General features: G+C 41.7%; 1 protein-coding gene across 1 annotated transcript; it reads left to right on the forward strand.

The window, feature by feature from the left end:
* Window positions 1-8,834: 8,834 nt before the first annotated feature.
* Window positions 8,835-11,590, forward strand: LOC102199172 (uncharacterized). Its single transcript, XM_005755402.1, has 5 exons — window positions 8,835-8,922; window positions 9,627-9,670; window positions 9,823-10,011; window positions 10,193-10,546; window positions 10,767-11,590. The coding sequence occupies exons 2-5, from the start codon at window positions 9,634-9,636 to the stop codon at window positions 11,027-11,029; spliced, it is 843 nt and encodes a 280-aa protein (XP_005755459.1). The 5' UTR covers window positions 8,835-8,922; window positions 9,627-9,633; the 3' UTR covers window positions 11,030-11,590.
* The last annotated feature ends 370 nt before the right edge of the window (window positions 11,591-11,960 follow it).

Here is an 11,960-nt window from a genome sequence, read left to right on the forward strand (position 1 = left end):
GATTCTGTTCCTTCTAGTATATGTTCTAAATATTTGATTCCTTTACCACTCCAATCTGAAAAGTTTATCATATTATTGTTTTGTAATATGTCAGGGTTGTTCCAGATATTCAGATGATATCTCCACTTCAATAGCAGGGACCACATCCTTGGTAACGATGGGCGATGAGAGATGAAGAGTGTGAACAGTGCTGCGGTTTGGGGAAGGCCTCTAAGGGGACTGGCGATGGCTCTCGGGCCAGGCAGAACCCCCAAAGAAGGCATCCCCTACAGGAGCGAAGACTGGGCATTATGGAGGTCTTGGAGATTGTTGTGAATGTATGACAGGTAGGCTTGTGATGACCATTGACCCAGGAGCTTGATTAAGTGGTCGGGGATTTCTTTGCGGTAGGCAGAAGTCGCGGCGCCGATGCGGAAGGCATGGCCAGAGAAGAGATTTGGAGGAATCCCAGAAGACGTGAGCACTTGGTGAAAGTGTGAGAGGAACCATGTCCTGGTGTGGTCGTGGCCAGATTCGGTGATGAACAGAGGATCTGAAGGTAAGGCGTGCTAAAAAATTTTGAGGTAGTAATGAGTAATGAGTTAGTGATTCGAAGGGACTTAAAGGTGCAGCGATGTAGAAGATCTGAAGTTAGGGGTAAGCGGTGTAGGGTCGTGGCAGATGACTGACGCTGGAGACCTTTGATGAGTAGTGATATCTGGGATGACGTAATGGTTGGGCATGGTGAACCTGTGAGCAGTTTGGCAAAGAAGTTGATGCTGCTGAGGTATGTCTTTATGGTGGAAATTTTGATGCTCAGGAACCAGAAGGCTAAAGATATGAAGCTGGAAACTGTTGCGATGTCGAATGATGGGAAGGGCAGGTTGAAGTTATGATGGAATGAACAGAATGTGTTCCAAGCGGTCCAATAGGAGGACAATGTGCATGCTGCAAGGCTATTTATAATCGCTTCTTGGGTGATGCTGATGAGTTCTGCAATGCTGGGGTTTAGATCTCGAACGTTGTGGCTGAAAATGGAGGAACTGGGGTCGGAGCTGTCCCTGCATGGGGCGCCAAGGCTCTGAATGTCTGGAGGGAGAAACGAGACAAGGAGTCAGCAATGGAATTGAAGTGGCCTGAAATGTGTTCTGCTCTGATTAGGAACTGATGGGTGACTGATAGCCACGTGAGCCGCCGCATGAAGGGCATGATGGAAGGAGAATTTATGGCCCCACAGTAACGCTGTGATGACTACCGGGTAGATTTCGTAAAGGGCTGATGAAGGCAGGAAACGATCGTGGATATATTTACAGAACTCGGGATGCTGAGCTGAAGAGAACCACCTTCGGTCGTATTAGCCCCCAAAGCCGGCAGAAGGGGCGGCATCTCTAAAGAGCTGAACGCATCGGGGTGGGACAGCTGATCGTCGTAGAAGAGAGTGATGATGTTCCAGTTAGCGAGCAGAAGTTGCCAGAGATGCAGTTTGGCATGGAAGAGCTATCCAGCATGGCGGAGTCAAGGAGTGACAGTTTAGATGCAGCGAGGGAAAGCAAGTGAGAGATAAAGGAGCGGTCTTGAGGGATTATGCGTAGAGCAAAGTTTAAGTGTCCCAACAGGGAGAGCAGCTGTTGTTTGGAGCAAGTGAGAGCGAGGAGAAAGTTTTGGAGGAGAAGGGTGATGCGAAAGAGATTTTCAATGGGCAGGGAGCCCTGGAAACGTTCAGTGTTGAGGGTTATCCCGAGGAAATCCAGGGATGTTGAAAGTCCCTCTGTTTTCTCTTCCGACAAAGGGACGCCGAGTTCGGAGAAGACTGGCCTTGGAGTTGATAATCCGTAAGCTGGTGGTGACGTGGGGGGGAGATAACTGGGAAGTCGTTGAGAAGGTGAACCATCTATTATTTTTTTTTTGTTCTCTCTCTTTCTCTTTTATCTCTTTCTCTTTTATCTCTCTTTCTTTCTTTCTTTCTTTCTCTTGTTTTTGCTTTTGATTTTTGACTGCAGGTTTTTGCTAGTGCAAGAAAACGATGGCTGGGCGATGATCCCTGGGTGGAAGCCTTCTGAGAAACCTTTTACTAAGAAGTTGACGAAGTCTGGGTTGGGGTGATTTTTTAAGGCGTCTTCTAGTGCCGGAATGTAGATGAGTGTGGAGGTTGACAGAGCTAGTCATGGCTTGGTGGGGTTGTGGGGGCATGCGGGGCGGGAATGGCCGCCACCGCAAAAGGAGCAGCAGTGAAGATAGCGGCATTGAGACAAGGAACAGCCAGAGTCGTTGAAGTTATTGCAAATGGTATGGCCTCCGAGGTGCATGATAGGCCTGCCCCGCCTGTCTGAACCGTTAGGCAAAGGCATGCTGGGGGTGGAGATTGTGGGTTTAGAAGGCTCTGATACGGGAGCTGGGGTCAAGCAGGAGAGAACAGAAGGACGGCGCAAAGGCTGTGGATCATTTTGGGCTGGGACTATGCAGGCAGAAGCGGGATGTGACGGGGCGCCGCGTGACTTGCAGAAGAGAGAAGAACGGGCAGCGAAGATGCGGCAGTAGATTTCCTGATCGAGACTGCCCCAGAAGGTGTCTTGGTTAAACTGCTGAAGGCAAGCAGCTGCCTGAGAAGCAAACTGGATGTGGTACTGATGGAATCCGGTGCCGCCAAATCGTAATGCGAGGTCGAGAATAATGGTCAGATAGGAGTCGAACTCTTGTCTTTGGGAGGGAAAAGCGGTGCAGAGGACTTCTCTGTATAACGAGATGGCTAGAGATAACTCGACCAGAGTGAGCTCTTTCGACCGAGAAGGGGTCGCACCACGTATAATAATGGAACCGTCATGGCATTCAATCACCCTAGGAAGAGCTGGTTACGTGAGAGGAGGAAGAATGAGCCTAGCTAAATCTACATATTTACCGGCGATGATTTTCTGGCGAAGGTTAGCAGATACAGGAAAAAGGCTTTGGGGCCGGAAAGTTGGGAGGAGGAATTGCCGTGGCCAGCAAAAACTGGGCAGTGTTAGCTTGAAGAAATGGAGCCTGGGCAAAAAAGGCTAGGCCAGGTGCAGCTCTGAACTTCACCGATGGGAGGAGGAAAGGCTGCTGGATTGGAGGAATGAACGATCGGACGGCCGGTTGTAGGAATGTTAGCTGGAATACGGTGGGAAGGAGCGAAGGTGAGAGGACCTGGCAACCCTGTGCCGAGGTTAGCTGTGGTGTTTGACAGAGGAGGAATGAGTGGCTGAGAACCTAGCATCCCGGTGCTGAGGTTACCTGTAGTGTTTAGCAGAGGAGGAAAATGTGGCTGAAAACCTGGCATCCCGGTGCCGAGGTTGCTGGCAGAGTTTAGCAATGGAGGAATATGTGGCTGAGGGCCTGGTAACTCTGTGCCGAGAGGGTTTGTTGGGACGAGCTGCGAAGGGGGGATTGGGGCAGAACTGGCAACCCTAGACGAGTGTCACGCTGTGTGGGAGGAGCAGCCGAGGAGGGAGCATGCGGAGTGCTGGCGAGCTGCAGCTGTGCCCGGAAGAAGATTAACTCGGTCGGTGAATGAGAGTGGGAGTGCTGAGATGTTAAGAAGAAATGGAATAATTTAGCCTTGTTATCGGATCGACAAAAACGGATACCTCACTCTTTCAGAACTCGTTGGAGACGGGCGACGGTCCACTCGGAGATCTTTGTGGCCAAAGAATCTTTGGGAAACCTCATGGGAATGGCGGCGCGACCTAGGAGTTAAACGCTGAGATCGATCGTGTTGCTCTGCGGGGCTGGGGACGCGCCTCAGGTTGATCTGGAGTGGAGCTCTGCCGAGAACTTTTACTGGGAGGGGATCGTCCTCTAGTAGCAGATCGGAGGTTGTAGTTTTGCGGGGAAGGGGAGTGACTGGAGCCGCTGTCTTGTTGAATAGAGCGGAGAGAGGAGTTCCAGGCAATGCAAATGGCAGACAAGACGGCTGCATGCCGAGAACGGCTGCTGAATGGCGTGCCGGACGGGCTGGCAGTAATAGCTGTTTGGCTCGACACCACCGAACAGAAGCAGCAATATAACATAGCTAACATTAACAGTGCAGTGAATCCTGCCTGTGCCGTCATATTCAGGACTGCAAACCAAGCAGCATTCACTGCTCGGTTTGCAAATATATGACTGACTTTTCATTATCCATAAAATCATCACATTCTCTGTAAGATTAAGGTCGGCTACTGAATGGTGTATATTTTAAAGTAAAGGCTTTAAAACCAAGTTAGTACAAACATCGCTAATGTCACATAACTTTGCCAACATGTGGCCAACAGTAATGTTTTAATGTTCTTCATTATTAAACATTCGCACATAAATAAGTGACATCATATTCAGTACTTACTTTTGAAAGTTTACTCTTCGGCCGCTCCGCTTCAGCTGTCTGCCATATTTTTCGGCAAAATTATCCACACCCACCGCTGCGCTATGAATTGTGGGATATATGGGACCACGAAGTGTACACCGGACCACACTTCAAATTTGGGGAAATCGAAGGCGCATTTGGAGTACACTTCGGATTGGGACACAGCCAGTGTGTCTTGCTTCGCTCCCCCTGGCTCGTTAGCCCTAATCTCTCCCAGCTGTGTCTCCCTCCTGTTTTCCATTCTCTGATTATGCCCCAGTGTATTTAAGGCCCCGTGTTTCGCTGTGTCAGTGTTGCGTCGTACCCTCAGATTGTGCCTGTGTGTTTTGGTTCTCAGTGTTCAGTATTCATTGTTCAGTTCTTGTTTTGTTTTGTTTTATTTCTTTACCAGCAATAAAGCTGAGGTTTTGAGTTGTACTCAGTCTCCGAGTCCTGCGTTTGGATCCTCATCTCCATCTGCCTGCACACAGAGCCCTGACACATTTTTTTAAACATGTACTTTTCAAAGAGTGTTTTTACATGTCCACTTAGGACGACAACATACGTTTTGACTAATGAATTTGACAAATGAATAAATAATATACACTATGTAAAAACTATAACATAACAAAATATATATTTAAAATAAATTGTATAACACTATAACAATGTATGTAACAAGTATGAAAAATATAACCCTGCCATCCACTGGTTGACCAGTGGGTGGCAGGGTATGGAGTGACACATCAGCGTCCAATGTAGTGGTTTATGTGCAAGTATACCATCAACACTGACACAAATACAAGAAAACAGCCTTTGAATTGCTGTCCACTATGGTGACCAGTATGCGTGAACGGGTTAAAAATCCTCTGAAATTTCTAATTATTATTGCTGTAGGTGCATTTTCTTTTCGCATTCACTGTAATGTTTTCTATCGAAATCCCAACAAAGCATGTGATCCACACAGAAATGTGGTCACAATTGTGAGTTAAGTGTCGTGATATATGGAGATTATTATGCATGTTTTATTTTGCTGGTTTATTGGTATAATTTAAATCCACAATGTCATGTAAGTTCCCTGTTGCCAGGAGAGTGTATAACACTTTGGACAGTAGGGGGCAGCAGCGTGCTTTGGGAACTGAGTCGGGTGCATAGCTGCCATAAGTTTTCCATTCTGGCAAGACTGACCAGGCGAACAGCAGCGTGTCTCCTGTGTTCACTTTCTCTCCTGTTTTACAGGATCGTAATCTGGCTACGCGCCCATCATAGTGGGGCCTGTAACACATGTTCTCAAACCAAACGCTGACTTTCTGATCAGCTGAGTGAGTGCAGCTGATCAGAAAAGTGCTGAGAGAGCACTTTCTGCTCAACTGACAAAACATTTGCGCTTTACTTCTGTCGCCCTCTCACTTGACCGAATTTTTGTGTTTGGCAGAAAAGCGTGATCAAACACAGGCAGACACACAGATCATGTGTAGTCCACAAGAATAAAAAATCTGTTTGCCACAGCTTAAGTTCAGTTCAAACTTAATTCTAGTCAGTAGAAATATTGTGAGAATGATAAATCTCATTAGTCATGTAGTGTCTAATCAGTGATTGCTCACAGAAATAATCCAACCACAGTAAAGAGGACTCATTGTTTACTGTGTTTGATAAATCTCAACTCCACATTCAGTGTCTGCAGTTTTATTTTCATGCTGCTCTGAAACTCTGAAGGAAAGTTTACTGTCTAGATCTCCATGATGTAACAGGACTGTTTAACCTGAGCTGCTGATCACTGTTCAAAGCAGAACTACTTTGGACTTTTTTATTCTTCTTACAGTAGTTCATATCTTTTATATTAAATAAGATTCCAAGTTTGTTTTGTATATCCTAAAAGCTTTGATTTTTGGATTAAACTGCTGAGTTTGTTCCTGTTCTAGCACTGACTTGTACAAATTCCATCGTTTACTACTGAAAACATCTTTTCTACAGTCACTGATTTAGACAGAAACATTTTAAACTTTGGAGGATGATTTAAATGTCCTGCTAGATTGTTTTTTTTTGTTTTAGTGACAAACCTCTGCATTGACACTGGGTTTTGCAGCTTAAAGGCAAGTGTTTCTTTGTGCTCGTGTACAGTCTCAACTATACTTGTGTTTGTTGCCTTCAAGGACCTCTGCCAAACATGGACATCAGAACTACAAAGCAACACACTGTAAATCATCTGCGCTGCAGTGAACAACAGACAAAATGTGGTGACATTCAGCAAACACCACAATATTAACAGCTAACTGTATCTTTGTGAGTTTCTACAGGTTCCACTGACTTATACATGAAGTGGATATATGAGGACTTCCTTTAATGCAGGGGTAGGCAACGCCAGGCCCCGAGTGCCGGTGTCCTGCAGGTTTTAGATCTCACCCTGGGTCAACACACCTGAATCAAATGATTAGTTCATTACCAGCCCCCTGGAGAACTTCAAGACATGTTGAGGAGGTAATTTAACCATTTGAATCAGCTGTGTTTGATCAAGGACACATCTAAAACCTGCAGGACACCGGCACCCGAGGCCTGGAGTTGCCTACCCCTGCTTTAATGCTTCACAATAAGTATCAGAGATGTATCTCCAAGCAGTTCAGAGGCAACATTATGAATTGTGACTCTTGGTTTTAAGTGTCACAGCTGATGTTAACACAATTACATGAACACAGAGGACCAAATGTAGACATCAGAGAGAAAGGTCTGTTTAATGATTTATGTCACACAAAGAGAAGGAATGACTCGCAGAATGAGGCTCAGAATTAAACACAGATGTGAAGAAACACAGATTGAAAGTGTGAACGTCAGAGAAACATTAAAGAGATCATTTTGGTAACAGAAAAGGAGATGAAATAATGTTTAAACTTAGAAGTTGTATAGAGAATTAAATGAAGGTAAATAGAGCTTATAGGTGACTGAGATGAGACATAACAAGTAGAGTTTAGACTGGTGTCAGCTGTGAGCAGGAGGAGGAAAAGTGTGAGGACAGCTGGCAGACACGTAGAAGAAGACAGGCCTGAGGGGATTTATTTAAAACAACAACAGCGAAACAGACTGGATCTAGGAAGTGAGCAGAGGACAGCCAAGAATCTGGAGGAACTGAGAAGCAAACAGCAATGTTTTGAGTCATGACAAATAAAGTTAGACCTTAATTTGTTAAAGAGGAAGCATACTTAAAAGTCACGCAAAAAGCTTGTGCCATGCCCTGAGTCATGTGATGATCTCAGTTCAGTAAGTCAAACATGTTTTGGTGTTTCAACGTGATGTTTACAAGAATTTGTGCTGGGAATGTAAACTTTATCTCAGAACATTTAAAACTGCTGAAACTGTTTTTTATTTCACTCTCTTTTTACTTTTATTAGAAATCTGTAATGTCACTGTCATGTTATACAGTGTTTAATTATGCTTTACTAATTATAGATCAAATTTGAAAGTCTGTAGGTTGATAGGATCGTGATTAAACACATTAAATATTATTATCCTTTTTTTGTGAAATATGTCCACTATCAGGTGTGTGGATACAGTGCAAAGGTAGTTTAGTTTTAAATTTCACTCTGATACTTTAAGCATAATTAAATACAGATGAACCAGAGAGCGTGACATTTTGAATAAAGGGTAAACATATTTTGATATTACATTGGGTACATTGTATAATAAGACCCATTCTCATTTTCACTTAAACACAATAGTTAAAGTGACATTCATATATGCTTATTTAAAAATTCTTTGAAATCACTAACCATTAATGCTGTAGGTGCATTTTGCTTTCATATTCACAGCAATGTTTTCTGTCTAAAGGATAACAACGCATAGTTTTAAACCAAAAGTGGAGTTTCTGATTAGATGAGGTAGTGCAGCTGATCACAAAAAAAAAAACCTCTTCCCTCCCCCCTGAAAAAAGTTTTGCGCTTTACTTCGGTCGCCCTCTTACCTGACTGCTTTTCTAAGCGCTTGGAAGAAGAGCGGGATCAGACATGCAGATCACGCTTAGTCGACATGAGAAAAATAAACAAATGAAATTAAATAAAATGTGCTTGTTACAGTGATGAAAAGACAGATGAAGCAGAAGAAATCTGTTCTGTGCATGCTATCATACCTTTTTTATTTTATATATTTGTGCCATTTAATACAAGAGCGCTTCTGTTTTGTGTAAAACACGAACAAAAAACATGTCTCTTTAAATCTTAAACCAGAAACGCCCCTATGGAAATACTGCTACTACTACTACAGTTAGGTTTGATACAGGAAGGAAAGAAAACTGCCCTTTACTTGGATTTAAAATAAAAAAGAAATATTGTGAGAATTAAACGTCTGGTTAGTCAGGTATGGTCAACTAATGTGACGTATCAGATGTGGTTTGTAGAAGCTCATTACTGAAACACAGCAATATCTGTGAGACTGGCCACTCCCACTGGGTGTGAAAATTTGTGTTTTGCTTGTGACTGAAGCACCAACCCCTTTCCCTTATATAAAAAAGGTGTGTGCATCTAAGTCCCACTGTCGAGCTGTTTGTTTCTCATCAAGTTCTGTTGTTCCACTTGCTCCCTTTTTTCTGTTGAAACAAGCTACTCATCACGCTGGAGGTATTTATTTATTTATTTACTTATTTATTTATTAGTAGAAGTAGTAATTATTATTATTAATAATAAGATATTCTTTTCTGCAATACTATCAAAGATTTTCTGGGGTTGATGACCCTTTGTCTTGATGCCACAGTGAAATAGAAACTGAAAAGTAACAAAGTCATGTGTGTGATACTGTGATGTCTGTGGCCTGCAGACTGTCAGAGGAACTGAAATTCTGGAGTGTGGAGGGAAAACAAGGCAGTTTATTCAATTATTACATGTCCTGGCTCATAAAAAACTTTACTACATATACTGTAAATTATTGTACTTTTATCAAAAGAGTCAGTGTTTAAAGAATTAATTAGTTTCGTTATTGTTTTTGTTTTTGTTGTTGTTTTCAGCTTTTGTCATTCTGCATTTATCACTTTGTTGTTTCTGTGTAAATGATGTAATTTTGTATTATATTTAAGCATAGAGGCAACTTCCCTTTTCTGGCACTTATATGAAATTATGTCCATAACAATATATTTGTATTTGTTTGGGCAGAATCTGGTTTAATTTTACACAACTTATCCTTGTGAAACTATTTTCTCTCGAATTTCAAAAGCACACACTCCATCATGTACTGCTGACTAATCTTCTAATAAGTAACAGTGAAGGATTACCAAAGTGGTTACTGAAAACGCTGATAATTGTTACATGTCAAATATTTTCCCTAACAGAGAGAAGATGAACCCAGTGATCCTGCTGTCCATGTTCATCTATGGTTAGTTTATGGCTTCACTTTATTAACACAATTTCACCTCACTAACAGAATTTATTACATTAATCTTTCTGGATCTACCTTTCACTGGTGCTTAGATTTTAGATCACACTGGAGTGGATGTTTACAACAAAACTCCTAACATAATATTTCAGCTCTGTATCAGGTTCATGATGGTGTTGAGGTTTCAGAGTCTCAGAAAATGATTCCAGGAGTCCAGAGTGACAAAGACGCCCTCGGAGAAGGACGAATCAAACAGTGCAGCCACAGGAGTGATGACTCGGGTCTGTACTGGTGTGAAGGGAACACTGAAAGCTCTGACATAAATGATCTTGCTGACATTGGTAAGCTCATTTGGTGGAAATTGTTGGTATTTGTTTTTCAAATTATGGTTACACCTGTTGCACTGAAAAGGGTTATTTCTCAAGACCTGGATTTGGGCTGCTGAGACCTTTCATTATACTTTAAGCCCTTTTTAAATTGTCACCCTGTGCACTGCTTTTTCCACCTCTGTCTTCTCAATAGTACAACCTGAGCAGAATGTGATACAGACGTCCTATCAGGCACAGGAGAACCACAACATCACACTAGAATTCTCAACCAAACTTGGCACATCCTGGATCAACATGGACATCCTCTGTGAACTAATAACTATAGTTAAACGTAAAGTTGTGTATATTGTTTGTGAAGGTGTTGAGGTGTCAAAGTGTCAGGATGAAAAGTTTTCAGGACGAGTCCAGAGTGACAAAGACGCCCTCAGAGAAGGACGAATCAGACTTCAACTTTCCAGACTCAGGACTGATGACTCGGGTCTGTACGTTTGTAAAGTGCTGACAGATGATTGCGCGTACTCTGCCAAATGTCAACTCAATGTCAGTGGTAAGTTGATGTTTAGTATTCTTTCCATTTTCAAAGTTGGTTGCCTGTTACACTGACTGCCATGTTAATTGGAGGGGTGTGAGATGTTTATTATTTGGTTGTCATGTACAACTCTAACACTTTGTCCATACCAGCGAACATAGTTCAGTTCAAGTTAAAACCTGTTGGATATCTCACTCTGGTTTGAAGTAATATTTTTTTTCTATGTCCTTTCCATCAGCTTTTTACAAGTCTGATCTTCAGGCGCCAACTGTGCATCCACAGCCAGAGAGTAAAGAAGGCTTCAGCACTGTTGGATTGATAGTGGGAATATTAGCAGCTGTACTGCTCATCTGTGTCATCTGTGGTACAATTTATTTTATTTTTAGAAGGAAAACAAACCAACAAAAACGAAACCTTCTCAAAGAACGGCATTTTGTATCTTATCAAAGCATTTCAGCTGAGTCAAAAAATCAACCTTCTGTATCTTCAACATCTGTTTAGATAAAATAAGGAATATAAAAAAAAGCATATTTCATACCAAATTACCTTAACACACAGATAAGGTAGTTAAGATTTGTGTGTCTGGACTCAACAAAATAATTATAAATATTATATTTAAATCATGCACTCATTTCCCTGTTATTGTTTTAAGGTTTACAGCATAAATAAATACCTGATTTTAAAAGAGGAATTGTTATGAACTTTCTCTGTGTAGAAGTCCAAAGAGTGTTGTGAGAAAACTATGTTAAATTTAGCTGGGCTGGTGGAGGACGGTATTAAAATAAAAAATGTAAAATGATGTAAAATGATTCCATAGAGGAACTGTAAGGATCTCATTGTATTGAAACCAGAGCTACTGAAGCACCTTATTGAAAAATAGTTCTTGTTATTCTGAAAAAGTGTCTCATGTAAAAATCCAGCAGTCTGGGTAAATTGCTGTTTTTTGTCATGTTTGTTGACTAGTCTGACTTTTTTGTGATTAACTTGCTCAAAGTTCTGTTATTGTTGCTGATACAAATGGACACTGTAAAACTGTAATATTACATAAACATGCATAATATACCATTGTTCCTTTCAGTGTGTTAGCTTCAGTGAGGAGCTCACACCAAGAGTCAGCAGAAAGCAAGAGAGATTAAAGTAGGATATTTTAAAAACTGAACTGTCATTTGAATTTAGAACAAAAATATAGAAAACTCATTTTTTATTATTCAAATACTGCTTTCTTTTTGTTTTTGTTTGCTAAATCTGAGGAGAAAAACAGGGCGCTGGATTAATTGCCTTCTTGATTAGTCCATCTATTAGTCTATTATGTGTAAGTCTACTACTGGTACAAAGTTCATAAAATACTATTTTACATGAAACCGTGAAAATGAACAACACAGAAGTAATGTAATAATTATGTGTGTATATATATATATATATATATATATGT

Source organism: Pundamilia nyererei, unplaced genomic scaffold (assembly GCF_000239375.1).
Source record: "Pundamilia nyererei isolate P.nyererei 1_Seehausen unplaced genomic scaffold, PunNye1.0 scaffold01382, whole genome shotgun sequence".
Lineage (NCBI taxonomy): Eukaryota > Metazoa > Chordata > Actinopteri > Cichliformes > Cichlidae > Pundamilia > Pundamilia nyererei.